Source organism: Argopecten irradians, chromosome 15 (genome assembly GCF_041381155.1).
Source record: "Argopecten irradians isolate NY chromosome 15, Ai_NY, whole genome shotgun sequence".
NCBI lineage: Eukaryota > Metazoa > Mollusca > Bivalvia > Pectinida > Pectinidae > Argopecten > Argopecten irradians.
In genome coordinates, this window is record NC_091148.1 from 26,546,754 (window position 1) to 26,564,465 (window position 17,712).

General features: G+C 34.4%; 1 protein-coding gene across 1 annotated transcript; it reads right to left on the reverse strand.

The window, feature by feature from the left end:
* Positions 1 to 1,779: 1,779 nt before the first annotated feature.
* On the reverse strand, positions 1,780 to 17,649 carry LOC138309360 (dynein regulatory complex protein 1-like). Its single transcript, XM_069250540.1, has 20 exons — positions 17,460 to 17,649; positions 15,864 to 16,064; positions 15,315 to 15,366; positions 14,908 to 14,964; positions 14,543 to 14,617; positions 13,586 to 13,723; positions 12,801 to 13,010; positions 12,074 to 12,213; positions 11,719 to 11,778; positions 11,129 to 11,203; positions 8,420 to 8,566; positions 7,393 to 7,490; positions 6,611 to 6,774; positions 5,956 to 6,045; positions 5,488 to 5,577; positions 4,935 to 4,982; positions 4,405 to 4,553; positions 3,794 to 3,946; positions 2,798 to 2,900; positions 1,780 to 2,293 (listed from the first exon to the last, which is right to left on the reverse strand). The coding sequence occupies exons 1-20, from the start codon at positions 17,573 to 17,575 to the stop codon at positions 2,222 to 2,224; spliced, it is 2,238 nt and encodes a 745-aa protein (XP_069106641.1). The 5' UTR covers positions 17,576 to 17,649; the 3' UTR covers positions 1,780 to 2,221.
* Between the last annotated feature and the right edge of the window lie 63 nt (positions 17,650 to 17,712).

The following is a 17,712-nucleotide window of genomic DNA, read 5'->3' on the forward strand; positions in this document are numbered from 1 at the left end:
TGTATATAGAACGAATAGTGGGATGTTGTCAGGGCCTGTATATAGAACGAATAGTGGGATGTTGTCAGAGCCTTATATAGAACGAATAGTGGGATGTTGTCAGGGCCTGTATATAGAACGAATAGTGGGATGTTGTCAGGGCCTGTATATAGAACGAATAGTGGGATGTTGTCAGAGCCTGTATATAGAATGAATAGTGGCATGTTGTCAGAGCCTGTATATAGAACGAATAGTGGGATGTTGTCAGAGCCTTATATAGAATGTTGTCAGAGCCTGTATATAGAATGTTGTCAGAGCCTGTATATAGAATGTTGTCAGAGCCTGTATATAGAACGTTATCGCACCTCGGACAGAAATGTCACCAAATGATTGGCGGAGAGCCGTCACGTGGTGACCCCCTATCACTTTATAGGGGGTCAGTAAATTTTATTATGGTGCAATATGGCGGCTCTCGCCCTCGCTTCAAAATTTAAACACATTATCTTCAACTAAATATACCACGTCATTATCGTTAAACTATATGTTACTTGTTAATTTTTGTGTAAAAAATAATTTTAATCGTTTTAATACTTCAAATCACATGAAATGTATTTTTTAAATACGAGTTGCTTCCCCTACGCCAGTTTGAAAGTTGATGACGCGGCGAAAGTCAAACGTAACAATTCAAGCGTTTTCTAGACTGTGATTATAAACAAATGGAGGTGTTCGTACCTACAGATCAATCTTCACTCTACAATCAATTTATCGGCATAACTTTTAAGTGATTATCTCAGCGAGAATGCACAGATGATCAAGGAGATTGTGTTTAAAGTGTTAGATGGATGTTTGTGTCACTCTTGTTTGTGATGCTTTCAAGATACAGACGGTCTGGTGTCGTATTGAGGTAGGCCTATTGTGCACATAGGAATGTCGAAATTATTGTTGATTCATGAATTATTCATTATTATTCTGCAGGTTCCTTATACAGTATATTTGAAAATTCTTGAAAGAAATACAAAGATAAATATTTAGCCTAGGCCAATTATTTTAAAAGCGATTGTTTGTTATCATTCGTGCCAGTATGATTTAAGTTTGATTTCAGATTCTTGACCAAACAAATAGGAAACAAAGAATTAATAAAACAAATAAATGGTCCTCGATGCGATAAATTCGTTATATAGTCAGTTACTGACCCCCTATAAAGGCATAGAGGGTCAGTAAGAAGTATAGGAGGCTCAGGCTACGCCCTCGCCCCCTATAAATCTTACTGACCCTCTATGCCTTTATAGGGGGTCAGTAACTGACTATATAACTAATATTGTCAGAGCCTGTATATAGAATGTTGTCAGAGCCTGTATATAGAAGGAAGTGAGAACAAAGATCCCTAGGTTAATCTAATTATATTTTGACATGTTCATCACTTGTTTGAGGCAGTGCTGGAGGTATTTGTGATGAAGAAAGGCAGCAGATTTTATTATTTACTGTTTAGTATTAACTACACATGACCACAGGTTGTTATTGCCAGGTATTATTCCGTCTTTGCATATTACAGAGTTAACTCCCTTGCGGCCAGGTATTCATTGTGACGTCATCATTTTGTGAATGAAATTCACATCGTTTTCTCTGAAAAGTATAACGTTATGCTCGCAAACACATGACGTCACAATAAATACCTAACAACAATAGCAGATAACTCTGTAATATGCAAATACACGTACAGAATAGGAGGACAAGTCAATACCTATAATATCACAAAATTTGTTTTTCTTCATCAACATCATAAAGAAGGACTTTAGCATATCAATATTCACATATTTATTTACAATTATACAAATATTCTTCAATTCATGATTTTCACATAAATTCGCTGATCATAAATAGTACATATATACATTTTATATATCACAGTTATCACAGTCTGTAGCCTCTGGGGACCTGCCAACCTCCAGGAAATAGGTATAACACATGCTTCATTTCTGTGTACAAGTTTTTGCCACTTAGCACAAGTTGTGAAACATGCATCTCATCAACACTAGGTAAAAGTTGATTGGTATTATTACAGATTCCACAGAGCCATAGGTAATAATTTCGACTTATTGAGAGACTTTTTTGTTCATTTTCCATTAGTGCAGATCTTGTTTGAATTTCCAATTTTCTGAGACGGATGATGAAGTCTGAGTTCCAGTCTACCAGCTGTGTGATGGTACGTATCAATGATGATAGGTTGTCTTGGTTACAATATCTATTTTTGCATTGACGGGTTCATCTCTAACTGAAGAACTCGCGTGGGTGGAATTTCTAGTTCAGCATTTACCTGTTGAAATAGGAAAATGAGGTCAGCAAATGTTCAAATTATCCTATTAACACATCAAAAAGTTGACTAAGGGTAACATGTATTTTCTCATTACTTATATATGAACTTTCTGTATTATATTCTAAAAGCTATCTGTTCATAGGAATATTTCAAACAAAAACCTGATAATAAGTTTATTAAACTAATTTTCCTTCAAGGTAAGTTAACAAAGGTTTATCTCCATGAATTGATATCATCCCACAATTTTGCTTTTCAGTTTGACTTTAATCCATAGCCAGTTATTTTCGCAGTGATGATACTGTTGTGATTTCACCTGCAAATTTGATCTGCGAAATATTGAAAAATGGTTGAAAAAAACGTGAAAATTTTGGTCCACAAAAATGACAGGCTATACAGTACTTTGAAATGTAAATCTAAAAATGCGAAAAAAAGTTGGTGTACAGCATTTAACAAATTCGGTAATACTTTGCTCCTTATGATCTGTAATAGGCATCAATTTTTTACCTTAGAGTTTACATATTGGTGGAGTAACATCCTTAGCTCGGCGTTTTGTTGGCGCAGGGCGTCAGTCTCGTTGATGAGGTTAGACCGACTTGTCAACGTGTCGCTGAAAATAAAAAGGGAGATCACTAAGTTGTTTAATAGATAGATTCTGTGAGACTCGACTATTTTCATAATGAAAGAAGAAACATATATGTCAATTTCTTGATACTTAAAAGCAGTAGGTAAAATACAATTCATCATGGATTAATACTCCCATCCGGTGACAACTAGATCATATTTTGACGTGATTTCATGATATCACAATATCACTGGAAGATGTGACTAATTATATGTGGTCAGATATTAAAGAGATACAGGCCCTCTGGGCCCCATGTTGTTTTAGTATCTCAAAACTGATCGTTAGTCACACTAATTATGTATTCCACTCATTAAATTACAAAGTTAAAAAAAATCTCCAGTATGAAAATGAATTCTGCATCCAGAATTTGCTTAAACTGGAAGACAATACTGTGTCTGTGTGAGAAAAAAACTTTTATTGTCTCACAAACTGATGAAATTATGTACTCAATGACAAGAAATGCCAGCAGGGGTGTCAAGAATACTGAACAATTGACATAACTATCAAACCTGTCCACAAGAGCAGATAACTCTGTAATGAGACACCTAGAACACCTGGGTCCTTACCACAAGTGTCCTTACACCTGTGTCTTCCTTACCTGTATTCTTACTACCGTATTTGACCCAATAAGCGCCCAGGGCGTTTGAAAAATTGAAAAATGAAAAGGTGTTAATAAGACGAAATTATTGCAAATCTATACAGTTTTGTGTAGTTTTGGTCTTTGTTTATGCATGGACAATTGAAATCGAGGCCTCAAAAAGGGGGATGGGCGCTTATAGGGACATGGGCGTTTATTGGGTCGAATATGGTACCTGTGTTGTTACCTGTATTCTTACTACCTGTGTTGTTACCTGTATTCTTACTACCTGTGTTCTTACCTGTATTTTTCCAGACCCTCCAGTAAGGCGTCCCAGAGTCGTTCCTTGTTTGATGAGATAAGAGATGGGTACTTGGCCCAGTAGTCCGAGTCGTCGGAGCTGTCACGCTCTTCAAGGGAGACAATCTTAAACTGGGACTGTTTCCCTTTCTCCCTGTAAACCGATGTTTTATCAGTATACATGTACATTGGAACAATTTACTTCAGTTTATCTAGATCTTATTAAATAAAAGTAAACAATGAATAATAACACCAAATCTTTTTAACATAACCATGCAATAACCATGCAAGTTCAATTGATCTTTAGCTACTATCTACCCCCTCCCATCTAACTTCAGTTATCTTACTATCTATCTGCTCCCATCTTTCCATCTAACTTCACATTTCTCCTTTTACAAAGTTACAAAAATATTAGAAATGGTGTGTGCACTACCAGTATACATTAAAACTACGGTAAAGTCATTAGCAGATGACTGAATGATAGAAATTCTATGATATTCATAAGAGGGGTAAGTTTTTTTTTATCTCTTTCCAAATCAGTTTCTTTCATTGCTTGCTTGACTGATTGTTTTAAAAAGAACAGTTTATGTAGATATGAGTAAGTTGTCTTACTTTGCTGGTTGTCTGTTTTCCTCCACGAATGCCCGCAGCGCCTTCAGTACTTCGTTAGGGTGGATCAGCTCCACTGTCTCACTCTTGGTCGATTCTAGGTCACCCTCCTTCCCGGTCAACTTCCGAATCTCTTCATCAATATCGTCCAGCTGAAGACAATGGAAATAGAACAATTTACTCATTTAACCCTAAAGACACATTTAGACTCTTCTTAATAAAGGCTAGATCAGTCCATTATGAAATTACAGAGGGGTTAATGAGTATGTTTTGAAAAAGACTGAATAAGTTTGGAAATATAAAATACCAAACCTACATCTTTTTGTATGAATTTGATGTGAAACACCACAAGTTCATATTTAAAGATTTAATAATTGTGATTTAAATATTATGACATATTTCTGAAATCTCCTCGAGGGTTAATAACTTAAAATATCATACCTATGACATAATTTAAAGTGGAGTTCATATATTAGAGATTTAATAATTGTGATCTAACAAATGATGCCTGATTTCTCCTGTGCCATGCTTACCTCGCCACTCATTTCAGTTTGGGACGGCTCATCTACAACAGTGTCCTTCTGAAAATACAAAGTTTCTCAATCTATATTATGGGAAATAACAAACGTATGAGCATGCTGGAATGACATTCTGTGGTATACTATACTGTAGACTGGGAGAAGACTTTTAATTATATTACAACAGTTTTACAATTTCACCGTTCGCTGTCGTTTGAAATCCAGAGATTGTAAACCAACTAACTTTTGTGTAGGACTATATTTTGTGAAATTAGCGATCAATGTAAATTCACAAAATTTGATCTTTTATATAAAAAAAAAAAAATGTGTCAAAAAAGTTTATCTCTGCAAACTTATTTTGATACAGATATCGCAACATTTAGAAGCCACATAAGAGAGTTCGTTTACAGCAAGTAAAAGTTTGCCAGGTGAATAGTGTTCTATAACTTTTTTTACTGCGTTATAATGGAGAACTGATGTCTAGTAGAAGTATTGAATGTGGTAACCATACTCGCACACAATCAGTTAACTAGGTATTCATTACATTTCTGCTGCTAATGTTTATTACCTCCTCGTCCTGCGGCTGTTTTCTGCCTTTGATGTGCATGAAGTAACTGGCCAAAAGGTGGACATCTTCCTCTGTGTCTATTCCTAGAGCCTGCAAATAAATATATCATAGTGGTCGCTATTATGTCTGAAATTATTCACTACAGCAACATTAGTTGTTCGTATAGAAGGTTATTTTAGGGGGTAAACAATTGTTGATTTTCACCAAAAATAACATTCATGGTCTGATTATCAAAGAGAGCAAACCAGGTATGACCCATTACTAATTACATTCCAGGATCGAATTTTCGCGACCACAACAATGTCTAACATCACGAAAACTTCTTCTTTACACAATAAAACCTTTTCTCTAATATAATTGAATTTTTATCTAACTATACAGGCAATATGCCTTCAGCTCAATTTGACCTGAAAAAATCTAGACCTGAAATTGACTTGAAGACATGATGCCTGTGTAACTCATACTTACACTAAAGATGGCGTCCAATTTCATCAGTGACCTCTCATCTTTTTCCAGGGGAGCTAGCAGTTTGTTTAGCTTGGATTCTACCAAAAATCCCTATTAAACAGAAAAACAAATGAAGCTTAGGAACAACACTTTACATTTATGTCAACATTTGACTTTTGTGATCTAGATCTTCTATGAAGACATATTGAATTGTGACCTTTCACAAAAGGTCTATTGTAGGTATGTGAACAATTAAGTTTTTAACATTGAACTTAGAAAAGAATTGTGCAAGCCTTTGGCCTTAAATATTGTATGTATATACTAGCTGCTGATTGACTTAAAATGTTAAAACATTCTGTATTGTATCAGCTTCAGTTAAACAGACTGTACAAGTATCTTAGCCTACACACACTCCATGAAACAAGACTTTCAATAATAGGTACAGTAATTGACCTTGGACCTAATCAAAATTATCACCTTTGATAATTAGGCTTTAAATGACCTTGACATAAGAAATTTTATCTGATTACAGACCTTGTGGTCTGTATATCAATGACCTTAAATGTTTTTTATGGCATTAAATGTACATGTTCTGTAACTTTTCATGACCTTTGACCTCCAAGACATATATCTGTATAAATGACCTTGAGATGTACATATGTTCCTAATAACTTACAGACTCATCACAAAGAAGTTCGAGGATAAGTTTGATGGTGTTGGCGTTGATTTTCGACAAGAGAGTGCTCTTGACGGGTTGATGATCTGGAGGAAGACTGCCATCAGCGTTTTCATCTGTTTCCTCTTCTTCCTCTTCCTCACCTCCTCCAGTGTTGTGGCTCCCTTTAGTAAAATAACAACAAAATAATTCATCAACAAATCTAGAAATGAACGCCTTTTAAAAGCAGAAATTTTATTTTTAACAAGTCAAAATTTTGTAAATTGGACATAAGAGTATACAGTATAGTTTAAAACTAATATTTGCGGGATATCATCAATGAATTTGATATCTTGTGAAATTGATCAAAATCATGCTTTTACATATTACATTGTATGAATGATGCTTTCAAACGCTATTGATATAATCCCTGCAAATAAATTTCAAATAGTAAATACAACTACATTGTATAAAACGTGTTACAGATAAATGTTTGTGATTGAGCCAAAGTTGAGGAAAATCATGAAATTATCCAAGAAAAATTTAGTTGCTATACAGTATGTACTGTATACATGCTTATTACAGCGCAAATGCAGGAAAAGGTAAATTATGATTAATTAGCCTGGATACAAATTAATAAGGCAATTAATTCACTGGCTCAATACAGGTAATACCGTTTTACAAAACTTAGTGCTGCATGTACATGAATGGCACTTGAAAGACAACAAAAATAAGTAGGTTTACAGTAGATATTTCTTGATTAACTGACACATAATTTTGTCATCAGATTTCAAATCCCTCACCTGTCTGTGACATCACTTCCTGTATGATCTGCTGAGCAGACACACCCTTCCTCTTTGTGGCTTCACTGACAATGGGACCAGCATTCTCCAGAAAATTCCTAAGAGATAAAATTAAAATATATTCAATTACCTGTGGGTTTATTAACTTTCATTTAATTCATTAAAAGTGAAGATTTACAAATTCTACAAAACTCTTATTTTTTAATCATATTCATGGATACAGATCAAATTCCTTTTCTCTTCTTAATGTTGTAGCAAATGAAAATGAGCTATAATGTAACTTAACTTTGTCTTTAGAAGAACTTGAGGGAGGTTTAATTGTTTTGCTAAGAGGCTAAAAAATAATATTGATGTGGTGGTTTCCTTAGTTAATTTCTTAATTACTTTGAATTACGAGTATCAGGTCAAATAATAATTTTATGCAGCTACCTACCAGCTACTACAGGGCAACTAGAATTCAAAATAATGGAATGTTTCTGTAGTGACCAACCAAACATGGAGGAGATACACTAATATAGGCGGGACAGTTACTTAGGTTAGGTAACTGCTCGTGCCCCGAAACGTTATATATAGCGTCACGGTACGTAAAACTCTTCACATCGTTAGGTTTGGGCTTATTTTGTTTTATGTTGGACTTACAGCCTGAGTGACATTTATTCAAGGATGGAGATATAGCCTGAGTACCGGGAGACAAATCACCCCCTTACATTTTCACAAACAGACCTACATGGGTTTCAAACTCAGAACCTAGAGATGTAAGAAAACCATTACAAATTGGTCAATCTGGCCCATTACTTACAGGTCTAGTGTCTCAGGTACACTAAGACCAGCTAGTGTTGGTGAATTATTCTGTGGGGATCGTATTGGAGGAAATATTGATACATAACTTCCTTATAGACTCGACAGATACTTACAAGTCTGGTGTCTGGTACACTAGGCCCAGCTGATGTTGGTGAATTATTCTGTGGGGATCGTATTGGAGGAAATATTGATACATAACTTCCTTATAGACTCGACAGATACTTACAAGTCTGGTGTCTGGTACACCAGGCCCAGCTGGTGTTGGTGAATAATTCTGTCCGCCTCGAGGATCGCGTTCACAAGCTCCTTGCACTCCTCCTCATTCATACACCACACATCGTGAAACTTCTTGTGGTCGGCCGCCATAAAGTGTCTGATGATGAAATAAAGATCATTTGTACACTCTATGTAGGACAAGTTGTATCGTAACTGCTCAAGACTCCTTCCATTCCTTTTTTTAATTTTCTGTTATCCAGGATAGCAAACATTACATTTGCATTTTTCATATGTGGAAGATATTATATATAACATATGTTCTGTCCTTTTTCAAAAATGTATTTTGTACTATGTTTAAAAATTCCTGTTAAAAATTTCTAAACAAAACCTCTTAACATTTCTATGCTTCTCAAACTAATATCAATATTCATCTCTATGCCTAACTATGATTTCATTTAGAGATCTGATCATCTCTAAATTTCTATTTCATTTAGAGGTCTCTAAATTTCTCTTTAAGGCTAAAACAATCTAGACTCAACCGTTTACAGTTTACAAATGATGTCATTTACAATTAGTAAACATTTGTGACCCAAGTTGAGAAAGTAATACCTGAGATTTGTGTAAGAACATCAGGTATGCTCTACCTCAATCAATCAATGTTCTCTGGAGATCTCTAAACATGTTTTAAATTCTGATACTATATATATATGGCTTGTTTATTGTACTTGGACTTCCTCTGAAGATCTCTGAATTCTGATACTATATATATATGGCTTGTTTACCTGGACTTCCTCTGGAGATCTCTGAATTCTGATACTATATATATATGGCTTATTTACCTGGACTTCCTCTGGAGATCTCTGAATTGTTCTGATACTATATACATGTATATATATGGCTTGTTTATTGAACCTGGACTTCCTCTAGAGATCTCTGAATTCTGATACTATATTATTAGTTATATAGTCAGTTACTGACCCCCTATAAAGGCATAGAGGGTCAGTAAGAAGTATAGGAGGCTCGGGCTACGCCCTCGCCCCCTATAAATCTTACTGACCCTCTATGCCTTTATAGGGGGTCAGTAACTGACTATATAACGAATTTATCGCATCGAGGACCATTTATTTGTTTTATTAATTCTTTGTTTCCTATTTTTTGGGTCAAGAATCTGAAATCAAACTTAAATCATACTGGCACGAATGATAACAAACAATCGCCACTTTTAAAATAACTTGCCTAGGCTAAATATTTATCTATGTATTTCTTTCAAGAATTTTCAAATATTCTGTATAAGGAACCTGTAGAATAATGATGAATAATTCATACATCAACAATAATTTCGACATTCCTATGTGCACAGTAGGCCTACCTCAATACGACACCAGACCGTCTGTATATTGAAAGCATCACAAACAAGAGTGACACAAACATCCATCTAACATTTTAAGCACAATCTCCTTGATCATCTGTGCATTCTCGCTGAGATAATCACTTAAACGTTATGCCGATAAATTGATTGTAGAGTGAAAATTGATCTGTAGGTACGAACACCTCCATTTGTTTATAATCACAGTTTGGAAAACGCTTGAATTGTTACGTTTGATTTTCGCCGCGTCATCAACTTTCAAACTGGCGTAGGGGAAGCAACTCGTATTTAAAAAAAGGCATTTCATGTAATTTTAAGTATTAAAACGATTAAAGTTATTTTTACACAAAAATTAACAAGTAATATATAGTTTTACGGTAATGAAGTGGTATATTTAGTTCAAGATAATGTGTTTAAATTTTGAAGCGAGGGCGAGAGCCGCCATATTGCACCATAATAAAATCTACTGACCCCCTATAAAGTGATAGGGGGTCACCACGTGACGGCTCTCCGCCAATCATTTGGGGACATTTCGGTCCGAGGTGTGATAAATATATATATATGGCTTGTTTACCTGGACTTCCTCTGGAGATCTCTGAATTGTTCTGATACTATAAACATGTATATATATGACTTGTTTACCTGGACTTCCTCTGGAGATCTCTGAATTGTTCTGATACTATATACATATATATATATGGCTTGTTAACCTGGACTTCCTCTGGAGATCTCTGAATTGTTCTGACACTATATATATATATATATGGCTTGTTTACCTGGACTTCCTCTGGAGATCTCTGAATTGTTCTGACACTATATATATATATATGGCTTGTTTACCTGGACTTCCTCTGGAGATCTCTGAATTGTTCTGACCTATACTATATATATATATGGCTTGTTTACCTGGACTTCCTCTGGAGATCTTTAAACATGTTTAAATTCTGATACTATATATATATGGCTTGTTTATTGTACCTGGACTTCCTCTGGAGATCTCTGAATTCTGATACTATATATATATGGCTTGTTTACCTGGACTTCCTCTGGAGATCTCTGAATTGTTCTGACACTATATATATATATGGCTTGTTTACCTGGACTTCCTCTGGAGATCTCTGAATTGTTCTGACACTATATATATATATATGGCTTGTTTACCTGGACTTCCTCTGGAGATCTCTGAATTGTTCTGACACTATATATATATATGGCTTGTTTACCTGGTCTTCCTCTGGAGATCTCTGAATTGTTCTGATACTATATACATGTATATATATGGCTTGTTTACCTGGTCTTCCTCTGGAGATCTCTGAATTGTTCTGACACTATATATATATATGGCTTGTTTACCTGGACTTCCTCTGGAGATCTCTGAATTGTTCTGTGATTCTCTTGTAATCCTCTGTGAGTTGTTGGTTCTCATCTCTACAGCAAACAAAATATAAACTGTGTAACATAAAGCTGATACAACTTAGGTTTACTTTCATGGTTTTTCTATAACCATTGAATACAGCTAGTAAAACTGAACATTTCACAAGAAACTGTATTGTATTATTTTAATACCTTACTCACGAGAAGTCCTCACTAAACAAAGCTATCAAGCTATATTTTTATAGAAAATAGATGTTAGAAATATGTAGTTGTTTCATTTCCAGGACAATATTGTATTTCCTTGTCTAACACTATGTAATACACTTATTTATATAATATCAGAAGAAACGTAAGTTTGCCTGTAAAATTTTTATTTATTTGTTAAAATTTCTCTTTTTTTTTATTAATTCTACACTCATTTTATACATTAATTTAACCTCATAAAACTTGACTTAATTGTCTCTATATTTTCTAAACCATTTACATGCGATAGTTTTATCTGTAATTTATTTATTTTGCAGTACATCTATGTTGTATTTATCACTTTGTAAATAACTTGTAAACCTTACTTGAATTGTTTCTCCTGTTTTGCCAGTTTGATGCGGAGGCTGTTCAACACGTCCTGTAATCTGTAAAGATCAGAATTCTGATGATGTCATTCACTCTAACATTCCAAACATTGTTGTTATCAGATCTTTGAATATTAATTTTCCTAAATGATTGAATTATTCATTGGTATCAAAATGATCAGCTATTATAATGCAATGATTGGAATACATGTTTGCTTTATAATGCAAAAATTATCTTGATAAATCTTTGATAAAACTTCAGTACAGAATAAATATAAATATATGAAATATGTATTAAAAAGACTTTGGAGTACCAGATCATTCTACGAAATCTAATTTTGTTTAGAATGCTGACCTTGTAATTTTTCGTTTCTGCTGAGATCTTGTGATTGTATTTTCGTCATCTCTTTTCTTCAGAACCTGAAAGTTGTACTCGAGTTTTTCCTGGTTAAGCTGATATGTGGCCTTCATCTGCTGTAACTGCTGCTCAAGAATCTGAAATGATCAATTTTATCTCACTCTACTTCATATTTTATCAGATCTGCAAAGCCTTAACAGTATATAGCAAGATACCTGGAAGCTACAAGTAGAAATATAAATTAATCAAATGCTGAGTTATCTCCCCTGCATACAATTTCATTGTGTATAATATTTGAAAAAGAAGTGAAAATAATATTTGATGGAGCAAACACACATATAGCTAAAGAAAGGAAATACTAAGGTCATAGAAACTTTATTTTTAATGAAAAAAAAAAATTCTAAAGCATGAATTATATTTTCAAATTCGAAATTTCCAATCATTCTGGCAAAAATATATTATACAGTGTAGTAAATTCATTAAACTATTTTCTAGTTTATGATAATGAATCTAATTGAACTTCTAAAATGTTTGAAATTTATCTTGTGAAAGTAGCCTAGTTTAGTACCACTGACACCATTCTTGTCATTTTATTAACAATTTGAAAACCTATTTTGTCATAACCATAACTGGACTCGGTAAACTTCATTTTCTGTTAGCATTCAGTACTGATAAGACCAGGATTGTATCATCTTTCAGGCAGTTAACCAAAACTACATCGTACCTGTACATCTGTTTCAAGTCGAATTTTGATCATATTGTACTCCTCGGCATCCTGAACTCTTATCGTGTGGATTTGCTGTTCGTAATCCTCTACGCGTTTCTCGCGTGCCTTCATGTAATCAATCTCCTTCTGACGCCGATGCTCCATCCTCTCCTCCCATTTCTTTTTGTGAGAATCCAGTAATTCATTTCTCTCTGAATTGAATGCCATCTAAAACACAAAATAAAAGAATTTAAAAAGACAATTAAAAAACAAAATATGTGATGTTTTTGTGGTAATTCTATTTTAGTTTTCTACACTACAGAATCATTGCTCTAAATAATCATTTACAATGGAAATAACTCATATACTAGGTAGATAATATGTATAATGTGAACCTTGACATGAAACCTTAATCATTTTTAAGTTTTGTGAGTTAAATTACATATTAATGCTAAATACATGCTAAATACATGCTTTTGTAAAGAAAACAACAATTAAACCTCATACTTCCTTGTGCTCTCAAAAAATCCATTTAGAAGCTAAATACCAGGTAAGTATAAATCAAAGAGGCAAACAAAGAGAATTAAAACATTTATATTACCTAATCGTGTTTGATTATTAGTAATAACATTATATACTATGTCATTATCAATAATTACATGTCTTCAGTCAAAAACCAATACTGATTTTACTACAGATTCCAAAACTATGTGTACTATGGACATACAAGTTAGATGAAAAACATTTTAACATTGCACCAACCTCTCAACTTTGTTATTATATATTTTAACAGAACCCCTCACCTCTGTCTCGTTGAGCTGTTTTCTTGCAGCTTTTGTGACTTTCTTCATCTGTTCCTCCATTCTCTCGATCATCAGGTCCACATCCTCCGCTTGTTTTTTCAAGTCCTTCACATATTGATCATCCTTGATCTTCAACTCCTGGTGATTAATAAACATTCAATATATAACAATGTAAACCATGAAAACATCCCATGTAAAGATAAGATTTAAACATACATAAAAACATCCAATATAAACATACAATGTAAAAATATAATGTAAACATTCAATGGAAATATCTCATGTAAACATCCAATGTAAACATACAATGTAAACATCTAATGTAAACATCCCATGTAAAAGTATAATGTAAAAAATATAATGTAAACGTAAACATCTAATGTAAAAGTATAATGTAAACGTACAGTGTAAACATCTAATGTAAAAATATAATGTAAACATACAATGCAAACATACAATATAAACATCTACTGTAAACATCCCATGTAAAAATATCATGTAAACATCTAATGTAAACATCTAATGTAAACATCTAATGTAAACATCCCATGTAAAATTATCATGTAAACATCCAATGTAAACATCCCATGTAAACATCTAATGTAAATATCCAATGTAAACATCTCGTGTAAACATCTAATGTAAAAAAATCCCATGTAAAGCAAGAGTTTTATCATTCCTTCAGATTTGCATAGTTATTGTTAATGTCTGTTTCAAACAAATACCAAATAACATACTGTGTAACACAAATTTTTTGTGGGTACTTTCTTTTTTATATTTTGGAACCTTCAACAAGAAACTAAGTTACATTTCTGTTATTACAAACTCTGTCTTTCAGTGAGTTACCCCCTAGCTACATCAAAGTATCTGTCTCTCTCTGAAAATTGTCTGAAAACAAAGTGAACAAGCCAACACCTGACATGTAGAGATTTCACCTGGAGACAAACACAGACTTACCTGCTGGAAGTCGTTGATCAGCTTGTTTTTATCCCCAACAATGGTGTCACAGTTCTGTTTCTGTTGACGTAGCATCTAAATGATACAAGATACAGGATATTAAACTACATAAAATCTATGACTGTGCTACATTACTTAGGTGTATCAGGTTCAGTTTTAACAATAATATTGCAAATGGTTTGAGAAAAAAAAATTCAAAGATCAGGTACTGGCAACTTAAAGCTTTAATATTTCCATTTCTGCAACCAAGCACATATATACAGTATAGCTTAAAAGAGGATTTTTAAAAAGTCTAACAGATTTAAGACATGGCACATCTGATTGAAAATATACTTTTCAGTTTTTTTCCCAAGAATCAAGTTTACCTGATGTAAAGCCTGTGGAATTTCCTTCTGTAGTGCGGATTCCCATTTCTTTGTGATCTGTATTCAAACCAAGATTTAATTAACTAAAGCACTGACATGTTCTCATTGAGTAACATTCCATCAACAATGTAATGGGAAATGACAATTTGTGAAAACTATAAACAGTCACATCAAATCTATGTCACATTAATCCTAGCTTGATCTATGATATCAGAACTTATTTTTTCTATGCATATAGATGAATCAAAGTTATAACTCTAGACAGAGGATGTTAGATCAATTATTTTAAAAGAGTAGAATGGAATCACAATGTCAGCTTCAGTAGGTTATAAATATACATCTGTATTGTAAAGATGTCTACTAAAATAATTTATGTGTACTAGCTCTTTTACAAAGACCAAACTCACCTCTTCAAACTTCTCAGCTCCTGTTTTAGCCTCTTGTTCAAGTCTCTCCTTTCTTTAAAGCAAGAAAAAATATATACCAAAATATATACAATATTTCACCTTCTTAACACTTAACAAACAATTAAGTCTTCAATCTAAAATCGTGACAATCATCACAAAGTCTGTTTCAAACCTATTTGGTTGAATCAATCACAAGTAATGCCATTGTATATACTTTGGTACATACCAACTATAATTTTCTCACATAATCTACCTGATATCCAGTAATTTTGCCCATGTAATATTTTTGCATATGTCACAATTGAAATTACTCCTACACGTGTATGAGGTCTTATTCCACCTGATTACATTGGGTGGATATGCATCATACGGTGCAATGTTAAAAAGAATCTTGTCGTATTAACCTCTAACATTGTTGGAGTAAAGTGTAATATAACCTGGACCTGAAGCTATTCTCACCAAGGCTCACAAAAACAAAAACTTCTCACACTTGTTTCATAAAACATCATATGAAGAATGTATATTAGATTTGATGAAAACAATTCTAACCTCAGCCTCTTAGCCTCTTCCTCTTCTGTTCTCCTTGCTGCTTCTCTGGCATCCCCAGCCACACGGATGTTGGTCACAAGCTCAAATGCATCTTGGTTTAATTTGGAGAGCAGTAGTCGACTCTGTTCAATCTGTTTCCTGCTTTTACTGAGCTCCTCCTTCACTTCTTTTTTCTCGTTTGGATCTTCACCAAGCTCAGCTCTGGTTGATGAAAAAAAATATTTGAAATAAATCATGACTTTTAAATCAGAAGCTTCTTCTATTTAAAAAGGGCCTGGTTATCTTCCAAAAATCTTGCTATAGTAGTTCTGTACAGACATATACAGTCCCAACCAGATGTTAAGCCTTATGTAACAGAACACTGACTACGTAATTAACGAAACATTGGTTTGTTAAGTTGAGTGTCCTATTAACAGCCAGGGTCATATAAGAAGGTGTCAGGTATGATGGAGGAGGAAAACCAGAGTACCCGGAGAACCAGACATTCGGTCAATACTTAGCAACTGCCTCACATATCAATGTGATTCAATCTCACAACCCAGAGATGGAGGGTTTGTGGTAATAGATTTTAGCCACTTGGTCACTGTGACCTCGTTAGTGAGACAAAGCCTAGTAATGTAGATTTAGCATCAAAATACCCCACTGCCCTACAATGTACCTCAATAGAAATTGAAAGCTTGGAAGAGTTTATAGGGCTGACAGCTATATCACTTTGTTTGTTTGTTTGTTTGATTAAATAACGTCCTATTAACAGCTATGGTCATGTATGGACGGCCTCCCATGTATGCGGTGCGTTGCGTGTATGTTGTGCGGGATGCGTTTTTTGGGAGACTGTGGTATATTCATGTTGTGTCTTCTTGTATAGTGGGAACTTTTGCCCTTTTTATAGTGCTATATCACTGACGCATGCCGCCGAAGACACCAAGCAACACACCCCACCCGGTCACATTATACTGACAACGGGCGAACCAGTCGTCCCGCTCCCTGTATGCTGAGCGCTAAGCAGGAGCAGAAACTACCACTTTTATAGACTTTGGTGTGTCTCGGCCAGGGGACAGAACCCAGAGCCTTCCTCACAGGGGCAAACGCTCAACTTAAGGCCAAAAGTGAGGCGGTGCCAAGGGAGGCATTAGGAAAGATAAAGTCAGTTAGGAAGAAGAGAAAAGATAAGATCCTAAATTTAGTCGCCTTTTACGATCATGCAATAGGGGCAGCAGGTACAATTCTAATGCCCTCCCTGCTATATCACTACCTGTAGAAGAGAAAGTATGATTCACTGATTGACATAAAACTAAGGAGTTCAGATACAGAATCACTGCACTGTAATGTCACTTATAGAACAACTAACGTTAATTATTTATACCCTCTTTACACAATGTTCATGTCATAACTCATAGTTCATTCGATTTCGGATTTTCCATATCAACTATTTTAAAATGCATGTGGATCCACCAGTCTCCAGATACATGTACATGGCACAACATTAAATTATAGGCGTAAAAAATAAATATATCAATATTCTACTTATTGGCAAAATATTAGGCCTAGTTGGGTGACATTGATTAGGCCTATGGTGTGGCAATTCTCAAACATTACCGTTTTGCTGCTTCAACACGCCTTGTAATACGGATTCTTCGAGCTGCAATACGCTCATCTGGATCATTAGAATCTACATTAGGCCCTGTGTCTTCCTCTTCCCCACTTGAACTCATCTTTATTATCCTTTTCGTGAAGATAGGGAGACGACAGATAGACAGGAAGTTGTGTTAGTTGCTATGCGGAGGCCTTCGGGTCACGTGACAATATTTTATTAACTTCCGGTTAACAAAGATAGAGTAAAAATAATAAT